Source organism: Capsicum annuum, chromosome 4 (genome assembly GCF_002878395.1).
Source record: "Capsicum annuum cultivar UCD-10X-F1 chromosome 4, UCD10Xv1.1, whole genome shotgun sequence".
Lineage (NCBI taxonomy): Eukaryota > Viridiplantae > Streptophyta > Magnoliopsida > Solanales > Solanaceae > Capsicum > Capsicum annuum.
In genome coordinates, this window is record NC_061114.1 from 553,322 (window position 1) to 571,071 (window position 17,750).

Consider the following 17,750-nt stretch of genomic DNA (forward strand, 5'->3'; position numbering starts at 1 on the left):
TATAAGTTTATAAAATTCACAAGCAATGGAATGAAAAAAATGCAAAGTTTAATTAATAAGAGGCTAATTTTTCTTAGTCATATTTTTTCTTCATTCCAAAATAAGATATTTTAGTCTTTTTAATTTGTCATAAATAACACGTTTTAGATAATCAAGTAGATATCAATAATCTTTTTTCAATTTCAAAAGCAATAATAATAGATGATGAAAAAGATTGGAGAAATGTGTTTGTAATGGATTTGGGATATTTTTGTCATTTTATAATTTATCCCGGAATAAATTAAGGTGGGATAACTTATACCACCAAATATGTGGTATAACTTATCCCAGAACTATTATTAATCCTGGGATAAGTTATCCCAAGTATTGCCAAACCAAACGATTTATTAAAAAGTTTATCCCGGGACTATTATTTTATCCCGAGATAACTTGTCTTAGTACCTCACACCAAACGGCCCCTAAGAATTATAAGCAGAATATCTGACGCCTTTTGACACCAACCAGATGTGGACTATACAATAATCAATGATAACATCAAAAGTCGAGTTTGTCATAACAGAGTTAAAGAGTACATAAATATGACTTCACAAAACAACATAGCAATCAGGAAGTAGAGCTTCTGACTCAATCAAACATCATGGTCCACTCGTGCGCAGAATGCGTGGAAAACACATGTACTCAATAGGCATCACAGGCCAACAATGCTGAAGCAACAACAGCTATATCACATTAAGCATGAAATTTTACCTCAACGAGATGTCCGTAGCACATACACAATTTCAGTGAAGTAATACAAGAAGTCAAATAATCATTGGGATCTATTCTTCCTGCTCACCTCTTTAATATATGAAGGAACGAATTCAAGGGTAGCCTGATGTTCGGTAACTGATTCTATGATGACTATATTTTTTTTAATGTTATCTCGAAGTAGTAGTACCAAACACCTATTTAATCACGAAAGGCAAATAACAAACTTTACTTTTAAAACCTTTGTTAACATAAATCGACTATAGAAGGTGTCACACTTTTATGCCATTTAGAAATTCACAGAGAAAAATATAATTACGACGTAACAAAGGAATCCTCCATTTTAAATCAACTATCAGTTTCTTAGTGAAAATCTTGGTTTCGCATTAAATATACAATACATTAAAAAGTAATAAGCAACAGCCATCCAAAAAAAAAGTGTAAGACATCTTTATCTACGTACTTATTGCATTGGCAGGCATCTTTAATACCCCCACATAACGTGGAAAATTTATCTTTTTCATCTAAATTGAATGGCTTCTACACTTGGATATCAAATTGACAACAACCATATTTTTGTTTTATTGAAAGGATGTTTTAGTTGAATTAATATTTAAGGGAAAAGGCTCAAATATGTCATCGAATTATCAGAAATGACTCATTTATGTTATCCGTTAAAAATTTGGTTCGTTTATTCCATCGCCGTTACAAAACAGGTTCATCCATGCCATTACTTGTTAACGGCGGTTTTTCAAAAACAGTTTTGCCATGTGGTGTCTTACTAGAGATCCACATCTTTAATTAAAACAAAGAGAAAACACTCAAATATGCCATCGAAGTATTAGAAATGACTCATTTATGTCATCCATCAAAAGTTTGGCTCATTTGTGACATTGCTGTTGCAAAACAGGTCCAATATTTGTTAAGGCGGTTTTTCAAAAGGCATAATACTTAAACAAAACCTTTGACTTGACATCAAATTATAACTATGATCTTTAACTTTGCCAGTGTACAAGAAAACCCTTTAACTATACAAAAGCTGAATAAAAAAAATACTTCAATCTTGCAACACATGTGAATGAAACTCGATTGCTCCTACGTGGACTAGTACTCCAACCAAATACTTCCACCTAATTAAAAAGATATACATAGATTATAGATATATTAACTTTGTCAGTGAACAAGTAAGCCCTTTAACTATACAAAAGATGAAAAAAAAAAAACACTTCAACCTTGCAACACACATGCATGAAAATCGCTCCTACGCGGCTGCCACCTAATTTAAAAGATACATGTTGACTTTAGATGTTTAAAAAAAAGTTAATATACCACCATGACAAATACATGTAATTTTTAGATTTTTTCTTTAAAGAAAATAAAAAACAATTCATTAAAGGTTGTCTTTATTAAAATAACATTCAAGTCCGATAAAAATTAAAAGATTTAACTAGATGATGTGAAATCTGATGAAAACCCTACAAAATTTCCATCTCTAATTCCTTAAATTCTCCAAAAATTCTACAAAAACAACAACCTTAAATTCTTCAAAATTCAAGAAAACAACTTAAACAAGTACATTTATAAATAAAAAAATACCCACAAAGCAAAATAGCTACCATATCATCAGCCATAACTTCCCAGCTCCAAGATAAAAAAATTATGAAAAAAAAAAAAAGAAAATGGAAGGAAGAAAGAAGGAAAAAGGAAGAAGAATAATATTTTTTTTTTCTTATTATCAGTTGAATTAAGAGAGAGAAAGAAAGCATTAGCTTGAAAAACAACATCCCATGTGAATACAGCTCTTTTCTCTGGTCTTTTTCTTTTTCTTTCCTAATTGTCCCTCTTGTTTCCGAACAATATAAATCCCCATAGTTTAGAGTTGACCTCCCTATATATTCAACGAAAATATATTTTTCTCCTTTATAAAAATACACAATTAGTTTTGATATATTTTTTCGATTTTGGATCTCTATACATAATTAACTCTCGATACATCTAACAAAAATATATATTTTTCTTAGTAAATATACATAATTAGTTGCCAATATATTTTTTTTAATTTTGGATCTACCGAGATACATAATTATCTCCTGATACATCTAATAATTTTTTTTCTTTTGTAAAAATACATAATTAGCATCTGATACATTTTTTCAATTTTGAATTTGTCGAGATCGATATATCTAATGAAAATACATAATTAGTTGAAATTTTTGTATGTAATTGCTTTGGAAGGATGAAAATTTTGTGGAAATATAGTAAGGTAAGGTATATGATCATGTTATTTTTTCTCTTTCTTTTTATCTTGGAGATGTTCATTTAGGCCCCTTGAGGTTTAGGTAAGTACAAAATAATTTTCTACACCTAAACAATTATTGATATGATTATTTTGCCGTACTGCTCATATTAATTGATGTTTAGAGTATTAGTCTTGAATATATTTTAGTAAATAAGTAATTAATGCTAAGGGTAATAGAAATAATTCCTTTTTCTTTTTTTTTTTGATATATCAAAAGTAATAAATAAAAATAAAAATCTAACTAAAAAAATAATGATAAGTAAAACATGATGGGAATATTTAACAAATTAAAGTATAATTGCGTTATTGGTCCCTCTATTATAACAACAATGTCAATAATAGGGATAAGAGATTTCAGGATTAATTTTAGGATAAGTTTACTTCATGTTTGGTTGAGATAAAAAATAAGGGATAAATCATCCCCAGATTAGTTATCCCTCCTTGAGTGTGTCGTAACTAATCCTGATATACTTAATCTCTGAATAACTTAACACTCTTTGTTAAAGTGCATTTTATTGCCACTAACAACTTTCATTATATGTATTTATCGCACCTTTTCGTTATGTGAAATCAATCCTTATTCTGCACTTCCTTCCACCGTCCTGAAATATACACAAATCATGAATTCTTCAGAGCGGTCCAGCATGCATATAAGGACTATCGAAGAAGTGCCTCAACGCCCTACAACCATTACTTTGATTCCTTTTATGCAATTATGAACTTCATGAAACTTTATCAATTTCAATGTAACTTATCTTTTTGGACCTACACGAGCCAGAAAAGTTCCTGAAGGATGCCACCTTTTTTCTTAACAAGTAGTTTTAATAGAAAGATATTTAAAAGGAAAGTTATCGTTGTTGAGTCTAATAAAAAGACACTCTAGTGCACTAAGCTATTGCTATGTGTGGGGTCTAGGTGTAACACCCCGTACTTTCGGGCCAGAATCTAGATCGTCGTTCCTACCCATATAGACCCGAACCAAATGATTCCTTATTAATATATGTGAGGTGATCAATCCTATGGTGTGGGAATACCTTTGAATGCGAATTGAGGTCCCAAAAATACCCCAACTCTATGACGAGTTGAAGACATTTCTATCAATTAATTTTAGTGGATATTTCAAGTTATGTCAATTTTCATCAATCATAAATCCTTTTATATGACAAACTGAATGGCCTACTATATATCAAATGAAAACTCTTCGAATTAGCTTTCCAACACTACCAATTTTGACTAAATCCGAGATCAGAACAAAACGTTATACCCATTTTCCTCCAGCATGTCCACTTGGAAATTGAGTGACGACAATTTTTGACGGCTTATCACATTTTTGACGACTTATAAAAAAATGTCGTCAGCCTTAGGCAGAAATTCATAAATTCCAACATTTTTTGACAACAAGAGCTGAGGACTTATCACATATATGACGACATCATCCCAATGTCGTCGGCGGTTAAATTCAGCATTTTTTAAAAGGTTTTGGAGGGGTATTTTGGTATTTTTCCTTCACCCCATTACTCCATAAATACTGAATTCAACCTTCATTTCTCCAAAATATACTCTTTTCTCTCAAATCCTCTCAAGAACCAAACCCTAGGGCCTCAACCTAAAATTCAACATCCCTCAAAATTTCACCGTTAAATTCCAAAATTGATTCAAGAATTAGAATCCCCAAACTAAGATCTTCAAGAATCATCCATCAAAAGCACAAATAGAGTCCCAAAAGCAAGTGTTCATCCAAAGTTCATAATCTAAGGTACTTGGGATTTATCCTAAACTACATGGGCTTCTTGAAATATTCAAGTATGATTTAAAGTTTATCAAGTAAGACTTTAGAAAGGGATTTTGAAGTACATGATTTTGTATGCACCATGAATGTTTAATGATATTGTTTATTTGGCCTTTAGGCCCTTTTCTCCTTAAATTGATTTACAAATATATGTATATGTATGAAAATTGAAATTGAAGATTGTTTGAGAGCACAAATTATAAAATCCCTCTCTTGTGATGAAATTGAGTTTATGATATTATTGTTAATGATTTGAAATTGGATGAATTATGATTTGAAAATAGTTTTCTCAATATCATGGAAATTGAGCATGATTTGGAGATGATGAGAGGGAGTTCCTTGATATAATTGTGAATTTATTTTAAAGAGAAAAAATTACATGAAAATTGAGAATTTTGACACGACCACCTTGTGTATTTGAAATGTTGAAAGAAGAGATTTTCTTGCATATGGTTACATGAGTTTAACGAAAGACTTCTTTGAATTGATTTATTAATATGGTGGTCCCAAATGTATGTTTTGAAAACAGAGATATTGATATACTTTAAATGGCTTAGAGAATTAGACTTGCAAGTTAGTGGTATGACGATACCACAAGTATGTATGCCATAACCGAGTATGTTTTCAGAGTATTATTTCACAGTTTGTTCTCAAAGAATGCATGTTTTGAAAGAGCTAAAAGAGGGGTTAAAGAGGGTTAGGTGGTTGCCCGAAGAAGGCTTGAATTCAAACAACTCGTAGCCAAAGATCGTGTTTTGTCGATACGGGTATATTATTTCCCCATGAGGGATTTTTATGCTGGCCTAGTGCCCTATGGTGTACAGAGCAGAGACTCCGACCCCTGCGACAAACTTGAGTTGGAGGCTTGGCTGCCGAGTTAAAGGCAGATCCCATATGGCCTCTGTGATAACAGAGTTGTAGGGTATAACACCTAGCGTTAGAAGTAAAACAAAGAGTGTCATCGAGTTCAGATGAATTTACAGAGTCTTGCAAAATGCCCATGTGATTTTTTACTATACGATATGTTTATGAACTATTTTAAATTGCTCTCATATATGTTGAATATAAATTATTATTTTGGATTTGCTCTGCGTACCAGTACATCTGTATTGACCCCCTACCTCCTAGGTTCAGAGGCTCAATCTAGGGGTTCGGCTAAGCAGCAGAGTATTTCAGAGAGAAATGATCTGTGCAGTGGTGAGCCTTCTTTATTCCAAAAGGCCTGTTTATTTTAGATTATGTCATTCCATTTGTTTTGGTCTACTGGGGTCTTGTCCCAATTTTCAGACAGTTGTCACTTGATTATCTAGTAGATATTTTGCAGACTGTTTCAGATGTTGTTTAGTTGAAATTTTGGATTTCATTCCTTATTGTTAGACTGAACCCAGAGTTTTGATCATGTTTCCGTATTGAATTATGTTTTCGCATCTTCTTTTATTATATGAATGTTGTGCATGATTACCAGATGGAGTAGGACGTTCGGGCGACCTTCATGGTTCGGGATGTCCGTCACGGCCAGACCCTAGTTCGGGTCGTGACACTAGGAAAGGGCTAAACCCTAAGGATATATCATAAGTAGCCATACCGTGCATTTTTGCAAGAGGTTGTTTCCACAACTCGAACTAGTAACTTTCTGGTCTTTTGACAACAACTTCACCGGTTACACCAATGAGTTGGTTTAATTCCTCAGTTCTATCAGCATTCGACATTAGTGTTTGAAGCAACTAAATAACAAGATTTGTTCCTGTTCACTGGTTGGTCAGAGATGTGTTCATAACATAAGAGCTAGATAATATAATCCGCCATCAGCATGATATAAGTGAGTGATAAAAGGGCATTTTCTTATGAATAAAATATTTTTTTAATGAATTATTCATTTCATCATATAGAAAGTAATTCATTCGACAAGACTATTTAGGAAGGCTCTCATTGCTCCACTATAGTATTACTTAGTAAGTGTGGCACTACTCTTCACCACGCAATTCTACAGTATCTATGAAAGCGAGACTATTTGCAAAAGAAGATTTTTTTTCCACAAAAAATGAAGGCAGACTTGGTTGGCTTGCCAAGTCTTTGGCTGAATAGAGGACTTTTCTGCCACCACATTTATAATTCTGATTGAGATGTGAAATACTTGGTTGATTTGGTGGTATCAGAAATTGATATGACTAAAAGGGAGACTTCATTGCTATTTAAATTCTCAAAACCACATGTTATAGAGTATACCTACTAATTTTGCAATAATGGAGAAAGCCTTCACATTTTTTCTGTTAACACTGTTCTTGCATATGGCTAGTTCAGTCATGACCCAAACAAACATTACTACAGATCAATTAGCTCTTCTGTCTTTAAAATCCCAAATCATTTCCGACCCCTTTCACTTCTTAGATAAAAGTTGGTCTCCCGCTATTTTTGTTTGTCATTGGGTAGGAGTCACTTGTGGTTCTCGTCACCGACGAGTGATGTCCTTGAATCTTTCTAACATGGCACTTACAGGCAAGATTCCCCGTGAGTTTGGAAACCTCTCATTTCTTGTTTCACTTGACTTGGGAAGCAATAATTTCCAGGGAAATTTGCCTCAAGAAATGACAAGCTTGCGTCGGCTGAAGTTTCTTGATTTAAGTTTCAACAACTTCAGAGGGGAGGTTCCCTCTTGGTTTGGGTTATTACACCAACTTCAATTTCTAAATCTTGGGAATAATAGTTTCACTGGTTCCATCCCTTCTTCATTTTCTAATATTTCCAAACTTGAGACTTTGAATATGAAATTCAATTCCATAGAGGGTCAAATCCCAAAAGGGATTGGAAGTCTTATAAACCTTAGAGTATTAAACTTGAAGAGTAACAAGCTCGTAGGATTTATTCCTATGTCACTCTCGCATGTCTCAAGGTTGGAGATTTTGGAGATATCTTATAATTCACTTCAAGGAAACATTCCAGAAGGTATCGGCAATCTTCACAACATGAAAGTGCTATCCTTACAAGTTAATCAACTTACGGGTTCCATACCATTCACAGTTTTCAATATTTCTAGAATTGAAAATATAGCATTTACAGAGAATAGCTTATCAGGAAGTCTTCCCAATGGTTTATGCAATGGTCTCCCAATACTCAAAGGGCTTTATCTATCCACTAACAAGCTTCATGGTCATATGCCTGCAAGATTGTCAAATTGTTCACAACTTCAACTATTGTCTTTATCAGAAAATGATTTAACAGGTATATTTTTATCTTTTGAGTGCTTGGATCAAATTGCTTCATGTTGTTGAGGATTATATTTCATTATATCGATCTACTGCTCCATTCATTTATTTATTTTTTGTTTTATTAATCCACTGCATCAAGTTGTTGCTCAGTTAGTTAGATGAGCTGGCTGAATGATAGTTGGTTGTTAGTTGAGTTGGAGTGTGTAGTGAGCGGGCACACAAGAATGTTCTAGAACAAGTTAGTTATTCCTCTTTGTAAAGACTAGAAGCAGTTATAAAATTATCTCTCGCTCTTCCTCCTCTTCTTCTTCTAAGCTCCATTAATGGAGTCCTAGAAAATTGAGATAGTTTTTCACACTTCAGAATTTTATCTTATTACATTAATTGCATTAATTGAGTTATTTAAGTTTGGTGGTATTAGGCATGGAGAGACGTCAGATTAATGGCTCTGTTCAAATATATTTATCTTCTATACATATTTTTTTTCTTTTTTCTTTTAATACTTTTGTATGACCAACAATATAAAAGTTAAAAACTTACTTGATTCTACCATGGGAGATTGACAACTTAAACAAGATGCAATTCTTATATCTTAGCAAAAATAGGTGGAACCAACTATTTAAACTCACTAGTAACCACTATGTGTTTCCAGGTGAAATACCCAAAGAGATAAGCAATCTCATTGAGTTGGAGGTACTTGATCTTCAGGTTAATAGTTTTAGTGGTCCACTTGAAATGGAGATCTTTAATATAGAAAAAATATATAATATGTACATCCTTCTTAAGACTTTGATCGATAATAATAGGAAAATGAAGTATACAGTTATTACATAATTTTCTGAGTTCTTGTTGACACCTTTTCATCAGGTAGAACTAAATCATGAATCACATAGATAAGCATTGAGCCAACTAGTTAATCTCACTTGTATTCATTTTTTCTTCATGTGTTTACAGGTGAAATACCCAAAGAGATAAGAAATCTCATTGAGTTAGAGAAGCTTAGTCTTGGGATTAATAGTTTTAGTGGTTCGCTTGATATGGAGATCTTCAACATATCAGGGCTGACAGAAATTGATCTTTCATCCAACAATCTATCAGGAAGCCTCCCACCAAACATGTGTTCTACCTTACCCAACATTGAAAGACTTTATATGGGCAACTTAACCAATCTTGTTGGGACTATTCCTCATTCCATCTCCAATTGTTCAAAACTTAGTATTCTAGAGCTTGACAGCAACAAACTCGCTGGCTTGATTCCTAATTTTCTTGGATATTTGACTCATCTACAAATCCTAAACTTGGGGACAAACAATTTAACCAGCGACTCATTGTTAAGCTTTCTGACTTCCTTAACCAATTGCAGAAATTTAACATATCTTGATATATCTTTCAACCCTCTAAATGACAAGCTTCCGGCCTCCACAGGAAACCTTTCCACGTCTCTTAGAACATTTTTCGCCATGAGTTGTAAAATCCAAGGGCGAATTCCAGATGAAGTTGGGAACTTAAGCAGCTTATTAGACCTTAGACTTTCTGGAAACAACATGGTTGGATCGATTCCCACATCAATTGGCAAGTTGAGAGATCTGCAGGGCTTGTTCTTGAGTAATAACAAACTTTAAGGATCTATCGGTGATAAGCTATGTAAATTGCAGTGCTTGGATGTCATCGACTTGACTCAAAATCAATTTTCAGGTTCTCTTCCTAATTGTTTAGGGAATAATACTTCCCTTAGGGAGATACATCTCAGTTCCAATAAATTGAGTTCGAGAATACAACCAAGCTTAGGGAACCTTCAAGATCTAGTGCTTCTTGACTTATCGTCAAACAACATGGTAGGTACTTTACCTCCAGAAATCGGAAAATTAAAGGCTGCAATACTAATAGATCTGTCAATGAATCAATTCTCAAACGGAATTCCCAGTGAAATTGGAGGGTTGCAAATGCTGGTGCACCTTTCTTTGAGACACAACAAGTTGCAAGGATCTATACCTGACTCAATGAGCAGAATGGTAGGTTTGGAATTCCTAGACCTTTCTCACAATAATATATCAGGAATCATTCCTATGTCTTTGGAGAAACTTCAAAACCTGAAATATTTCAATGTTTCTGTCAACAAATTGAATGGAGAAATACCCTCGGGAGGTCCTTTCAAGAACCTCTCGAGTCAGTTTTTCATCAACAATGAAGCATTGTGTGGTTCTTCAAGATTTAGTGTCCCGCCATGCCCAACTTCATCAAAGCACAGATCAAATAGGAAAAAATTGCTAGTTCTTTTTCTTTTTCTGGGAATTGCACTAGTAGTTGTTCCTAGCCCCTTTATTTTCTTCTTGATAAGGTATAGAAAAGGTAAAAGAGTTCTTCAACAAACTGATTCATTGTCTGCCATAACAAGAGAAAGAATTTCATACTATGAATTGATCCAAGCAACAGATGCGCTTAGCGAGAGTAATCTGATTGGTTCTGGAAGTTTTGGCTCTGTTTACATAGGTGTTCTCAGAAGTGGAACTACCATTGCTGTTAAAGTGTTCAATCTGCAACTAGATGCGGCATTCAAGAGCTTTGATACGGAATGTGAAGTTCTGCGCAGCCTTCGCCACAGGAATCTCGTAAAAGTCATTACTAGTTGTTCCAAACTTGATTTTAAGGCTTTAGTGCTGGAGTATATGCCAAATGGAAGTCTTGAGAAATATTTGTATTCACACAACTACTTCCTCGACATTAGGCAGAGACTAAGCATAATGATAGATGTGGCATGTGCATTGGAATATCTCCATCATGGGTGTTCGTTGGCTGTTATTCACTGTGATCTAAAGCCTAGTAATGTCTTGCTGGATGAATATATGGTTGCCCACCTCAGTGACTTTGGCATTTCAAAACTGCTTGGTGAAGATCAGGGTGATTTGTACACTAAAACCTTAGCAACACTGGGGTATATTGCACCAGGTACGTCTCTTAGTTTTGCTGATTATCCATTTCTTTTTTTCCCACCTACAAAGCATATTGCATCTTTAAATGAATTGTTTGACTGTAGAGTATGGACTGGATGGACTAGTATCAACAAAGTGTGACGTCTATAGTTATGGGGTCATGTTGCTGGAAACGTTTACTAGGAGAAAGCCTCATGAGTTTGAGGGAGATCTTAGCTTGAAGCAATGGGTGAGTTGTTCACTCTCAGAGGCAGTAATGGATGTCATAGATGTCAACTTGGTAACACCAACGGCTAATTACTTTAAGAAGGAGCTAGAAGTTGTGGCTTCAATCATGAATGTGGCATTAGATTGTTGTGCTGAATCTCCGGCAAGAAGGACAAACATGAAAGATGCTGTAGGGATACTGCAGAAGATCAAGATTCAACTTCTCGCATGTTGAGCATGTTTTTGAATCTGTTGTTTTGTTTTGTTTTAGCACTTGATTTGTGCATGATTCTGTTTTCAGAAATGCAAGAATATGGTTGCAATAACTCTCACTGTTTCCTCTTAATATTATTCTTTGCAAGGTGCTAGTTCCTCTTAATATTATTCAAATTAATTGCTTTCAAGTATGCTAGATAGTTGCAATAAATCTCACTGTTTGACTGTACAAAGGGCATAAACTCAAAGAACTATAACAGATTCATGAAGATAGTAATTGTTGTTGAAACCAATAAAAGGGCAGCCTGGTGCACAGATTTCCCGCTATGCATGGGGTCTAGGAAAGGGCTGGACCATAAGGTTCTATCATGCACCCTGCATATTTTTAAGAGATCTATTTCTACGGCTCAAACCCATAACCTCCTGTTCACGTACATGGAAGAACCTTTACCAGTTACGCCAATGAGTTGGTTAAATTCCTCAATTCTAAATAAGACACTATAGCATAAGTTAGTAAGTCTGGCATTACTTTTCGCCTCACAGCTCCACAGAATATGAAAGCAAGACTTGGTTGACTTGCCAAGTCTTTGGCTGATTAGAGGAATTTTTGTCACCATATTTACAAAAAGACTTGGTTGATTTGATGGTATTAGTGTTGATATTTCCCAAACATTGATGGTCTATTCAACCTATCAAAAATTTTAAAGGTCAGAGAATCGCGTCTGAATTTCATATTAGGGGAAGTACTTTATTAGTAGGTATTATGAATTAAACAAAATAAGGTTATTTTATAGTCACTTTAACGAAAGTACTGCTTACAAATACATTTTTTACCAAATACATAATTCTTTGTTACTAGTGTCAAACAATTTCAACCTAACACGTAATCACATTATGTTTTCTTTTTTGATCACTATGGTTTCTAATCTAGCTTTTCCGCAACTCAACTAATTCCAAAGGATATATAGAAAATAATTCACTGGTAAAAACTAGACTATCTAGGAAAGAATATGCTATAAACTATAGGATCTTAATAAAATAGGCAAGTTGGAGCTATTTCAAGTTAGAATAACAAGCAATATTCAAATCAGTATCATTACAGAAGGTAATTTATTGAGAAAATTTGACTAAAATTGATTAATATTAAGAAGACACTATAGTATAAGTTAGTAAATGTGGCTTTACTTTTCACCACACAATTCTAGAGAATATGAAAGCACGACTATTTAAAAGAATTAGGCACACAAAAATTAAAGCAATACTTGGTTGACTTTCCAAGTCTTTGGCTGAATAGAGGACTTTTTTGCCAACTGCATATTTATAATTCTGATTGAGATTTGCCTTCAAACCAGAGGTCTCAGAGCACATAAAGTGAGAACAAGTGTTATTCAGTTAGGCTGGAGGAAAGATATCGAAAGAATGGAGTGTTTGGAACATGATACTTGTTCTGGTTCTGTTATATTAGTTATCTGGTGGGAGCAGACCATCAAATGATTTGAATGGAGAAAAACATTGCAGTTTGAAATACTCTTGTTTACAACTTTTATCTCTCTGGTGCAATATTATTTATGTTTTGTGTTCTCACTATACTTATTATCTGACTTAAGGTCACCAGAAACCGAGACCTTTTCCCGGCCATACCAAGCCTGTATATCTAATATACAGTTAGTTAAATTAGGTCCAGGGTTTGCCTCCTGTTAATATTTCACCTTCTGTTCGAGTAATGTCTCACAGTTTACTTTTGAAAGCTATCATGTTGGAACATATCCGAGCACTCTTGATACAGGCTACGGTGTAAGCGACAATACATGCAGTCCCAATAGTGCTAAGAAATATACCAATTATGTTGTGAAAGATAGACCATTTAGCACTAGTGCTGGGAATAACATTATAAGTAATCAGAGTATATGCGAAATTATTTTAGTTCGATAAAAAGTAAAAATCATTTTTCAAATTTAGTTCAAGATGAATACATTATCGATCATCAAGAATTTTCTCCTTTCTCCTTTCCAACTGCATGGTTTTGTTCTTAAAGCGTCTAACTCCATTAGCAAGAAATTAATACTTTAGCACAATTTAGCATATTGAACTTAGCGTATACTATAACTATATAAGTAATCAGAATCTATAGGACAATAATAAGATTTTTACAGATCGAGGAAAAGGCTAGTCGAGTCTAAATATGCATGCTTGTCCCATGTTATGGGAATATCACCAACTAGTACTTCAAATTCTGGAGATATAAATACTCGAAACAACTAAAGTATAATGTTATGATTGTTGAGGTTTTTGAACAAAGAAAAGTTTTGCCTCGCACATTGAAAATCTATTTGGTTTGGGAGGAGGTTGAGAGTTATAAATAAACTCCACCTCCTTCATTGTTGAAACATACAAAAATATTCTTTTTCTTGTTTACTATTAAAGAGGTTTAGAGATAATTCTCTTGGAGATCTCTTTGAGAATAGTATTTTAGGAAGTGAGGGTGTGTGAGAAAAATATTGTGTATTGTATGGTGTAATAATTTTCATATAGTAAATATTTTTCTTGAGAGGCCTGTGGTTTTCCGTCAATTGGGAAGTTTTCCATGTTAAATCTTTGTGTTGTTATTCTCTTTAATTTCTCTATTATTTTCTGCTTGAAAGTGGTCCGGAAGGGGCGGAAAAAACAGTCCATTTTTCCCAATAAGTCAGAGCCTTCGGTGTGGAATAATTCTTTTGAAATTTTTGTATGCTTTGTGGTTGCAGCTTTGTCTGATCTTCCACATTAGAAAAAATTTCTGAATTAGAATTATTATTCTCAAGCAGAAGTTTCATCCCGGTGGAGTAGCAAGTGGAGTTTGATTCCATCTAAAGAGGTTCTGGCTAAGGAAAGACTTGGTACTTAAGCGTATCCCTTGTGATCCACCTCTCTTTCCTGAGAACTAATTTAGTGGGTACTTTTTATTACTATTGTCCATTTATTAGTACTGATAAACAAGATGGGGACAAAATTTGAGATTGAGAAATTTGATGGGAGAATTAATTTTGACTTGTGGCAAGTGCAAGTCAAGGATGTGTTAATCCAATCTGGATTATACAAGACATTGAAAGAGAGACCAACTAGCGGAAAAGGTGATAAGGATTCAGAAAAATCTGAAAGCAGTAAAGACTCAGAATAATTCAGAATTAGTGATGAAGAATGGGAAGAGATAGACATGAAAGCGGCAAGTTAAATTCGCTTGTGTTTAGCTAAAAATGTTCTTGCTAATGTGATTGGATTGTCTAAAACAAAGGAGTTGTGGGAAAAACTTGAAGAATTGTACCAAACTAAAAGTATTTCAAATAGGTTATATTTGTAGGAGCAATTTCATAAATTGCAAATGGCTGAAGGTACAACTATTTCTAATCATCTGAGTGTCTTGAATGGGATTGTTTCTGAATTGAAATCTATTGGAGTGAAAATTGATGATGTAGACAAGGCACTTCGACTCATTGGGTCTCTTCCATCTTCCTACAAGCACATGCAGCCCATTTTAATCTATGGAAAGGAAACTGTAATTTTTTCAGAAGTGACAAGCAAATTGACTTCTGAGCAAAAAAGATTGAAGAATGGAGATGAAAAATCTCTAGAAGATTCAGCTCTTGTTGTTAAAGGAAAATGGAAGCAAAGCTCTAAGAAGAAGGTCATCTGCTGGAATTGTAAACAATCGGGACATGTTAAAAATAATTGTCCAAATAATGGGGCTAGTTCGGCTGGAAGCTCCAAAGAAAATGCTGCCAATGTTGTCTCCCTAGAACAGTGGGATGATATTTCTTTGTAAGAAAGATGAAAATCCTCATGGCATGAATGCTACCTATAGAATTGCGATGGAAGAAAATGTTTAATTGGTAGCTGGTTCACAAGTTTGCACATGGGCATTGATTGATAGGTGATGCAAGGTGTGTGGTGGAAAGGATGTCGATGGCTAATGAACTCTCAAGAAATCAACAAGAGGGTTGCACCATAAGTTATTAGCAGGTTTTTTCGACATGTGCCGAAAATGAAATTCTTGAAATTGTGAAGTAATTTCAAGTGAAAATTCTTGGATTATTTTTTCAATCTGAGTTGAGGTACTCTTTATGGTGGGGATATCATAATTCTTGAATTTAGAATTATGATTGTCAGTAGCAGACAATGTGAAAGTTGCAGTCACACATGGTTGGCCGAGTTTTGAGTCAGGCGGAGAACTGATTTTTTTATGTGTAGCTGGACAACTATAAATGACCAACAGATTGAATTTTCTTCTCTTCAAAAGGTGGAGATTTTGTTGAAGTTTTTGAAGAAAGAAAAGTTTTGCCTCCGACATCGAAAATCTACTTGGTTTGGGAGGAGGTTGAGAGTTATAAATAAACTTCACCTCCTTCATTGTTGAAACACACAAAAATATTCTTTTCCTTGTTTACTATTAAAGAGGTTTAGACATAATTCTCTTGGAGATCTCTTTGAGAATAGTATTTTTGAGAATAGTATTTTAGGACTCTTTGAGAATAGTATTTTTGAGAATAGTATTTTAGGAAATGAGGGTGTGTGAGAAAAATATTGTGTATTGTATGATGTAATAATTTTCATATAGTGAATATTTTTCTGGGAGACCCGTGGTTTTTCTCTAATTGAAGAGTTTTCCACATTAAATATTTGTGTTGTTATTCTCTTTAATTTCTCTGTTATTTTCTGCTTGAAAGCGGTCTGGAAGGGGCGGGAAAAATAGTCTATTTTTTCCCAACAATGATGCATAGTATGTTCTTCATCAGTGACTAAGTAATAATGTTATGATGCATAGTATGTTGTTAGTACTTTAGGACACATTGTGCACCCAGAAACTACTGCATCAACACTAAAGTATAATGAGCTTCATTCTCTATATTCTCGTCAAAAAAAATCTTATCCTAAAAAAACGAGTAGAGGATTAGAGGATTATTATGGTTGAAATCAACGCAAACTAAGCTATATACTCGTCTCCAACATGGCTCTTGAATTGCGAGGAGTACTCGCCTAGACCCTATAAGTTAGGGAACCAAGTAACAAAAGAGTCAAATGACATCAGTCGATAAAAAGAAATGTTGTGTAATATTTAAGAATAAAAATCTATAAAAATATCTCTAAAAGAAAGTAAAATTTTGCGTTAAGGGTCGTTGTGGATGAACATGATTCCTTCCCCAATAATCAAAGATCTATGGAAAAACAAGTTTGTTAAAATTAGTAAAAACAGGAAAAACAAATTCCATAAATTACATTACATTCTTGCTTTAGTGATTTAATCTTTGAGTCTGTCTAGATTTGATTGTACTCATGGTGTCACATTCAAAATGTACATTTTGGCAGAAAAACTCTACGCACAAGTGCAGATTTTTTTTATTTTTTATTTTTTTTTTGTAAAAAATTCAATTACATTATAGATTTTTATTTTAATCATGAATTTATTTTTAATGACTAGATTAACGAACCCGCCCATTCAATCCTATATTACGATAAAAAAAATTCTTTTGGTCATTTCATTACCTTTGATGGAGAGGGTAAATATTTTCCACACTATTGTAGTACTTAAAAAGTAACAAGAATCAATTATAAACTATACTAAGTAACTAATCATCTAAAAATTCACGCTATAGCTAGTGTACGTATAACTTGAGTGTCACGACCCGAACTAGGGCCTGATCGTGATGAGCATTTCGAATCATGGAGACCCGAAACACCCCTATCTTTCGTGTAATGATGCATCTAATTCATATGATCAAAGTAATGCGGAAGAAACACAATATAACGGAAACAATGTCAAGAATCATATGAAAATGAAAATGGGGAATAGTGTCCCACAATCTAAATCAACATCTCTAAAACCGTCTGCGAAATCTCTACTACATGACTGAAACAATGTCTATCTGAAAACTGGGACAAGGCCCCCAGTAGACCCAAAAACTGAATATAAGATAAAAGGACTGCAGGACATAAGACCTTCCGAAATATAGAAGGCTCACCACTTGTCTCTACAGCTCTGTCTGAAAGTTCTACTGAATCTCTTGACCCCTAGACTGGACCTCTGAACCTGAGAGGTTGGAGAGGGGAGGGGGTCAGCACAAAAGTATTGGCACGCAGAGATATCAAAACAAAACATAATATTTTTACAAAGTATAGTTGAGAGCCATGATAAAATAATTTCGTATCAAATCATTTGAAAATACATGAGTGTAATGCAATAGTTTTTCTCAGCAATAATGAAATGCAACTGAGCTAGGTGGAATACCCTACATAATTTACACCAACTGTCAAACCTCGGTTGCCGCCGAGATTAGAGTATACGTGAGGGAGAGACACTCAAGACCACACAACATGGTGTCTCG

At 34.1% G+C, this 17,750-nt stretch overlaps 1 protein-coding gene across 4 annotated transcripts; it reads left to right on the plus strand.

Annotated features, from left to right (window-relative positions):
* Positions 1–4,485: 4,485 nt before the first annotated feature.
* Positions 4,486–11,546, plus strand: LOC107868386 (receptor kinase-like protein Xa21). Of its 4 annotated transcripts, XM_047410472.1 has the most exons (5): positions 4,512–4,802; positions 5,964–6,032; positions 7,908–8,054; positions 8,996–10,987; positions 11,076–11,546. In XM_047410472.1, exons 4-5 carry the CDS (start codon positions 9,874–9,876, stop codon positions 11,411–11,413), a joined length of 1,452 nt encoding a protein of 483 aa, XP_047266428.1. In that variant the 5' UTR covers positions 4,512–4,802; positions 5,964–6,032; positions 7,908–8,054; positions 8,996–9,873; the 3' UTR covers positions 11,414–11,546. The 4 variants fall into 4 exon arrangements, with proteins under 4 accessions (XP_016570557.2, XP_047266428.1, XP_047266426.1 ...); XM_047410470.1 differs by having other exon boundaries at positions 5,964–8,054; XM_047410471.1 differs by lacking the exon at positions 7,908–8,054.
* The last annotated feature ends 6,204 nt before the right edge of the window (positions 11,547–17,750 follow it).

What these genes read in the sequence shown, in the direction of transcription:
- LOC107868386 (XM_016715071.2), top strand. Translation starts at nt 7,079, where the DNA reads ATGGAGAAAGCCTTCACATTTTTTCTGTTAACACTGTTCTTGCATATG. An exon ending in ATCAGAAAATGATTTAACAG is followed by an intron (nt 8,055 to 8,995) that starts GTATATTTTTAT and finishes ATGTGTTTACAG; the next exon opens with GTGAAATACCCAAAGAGATA.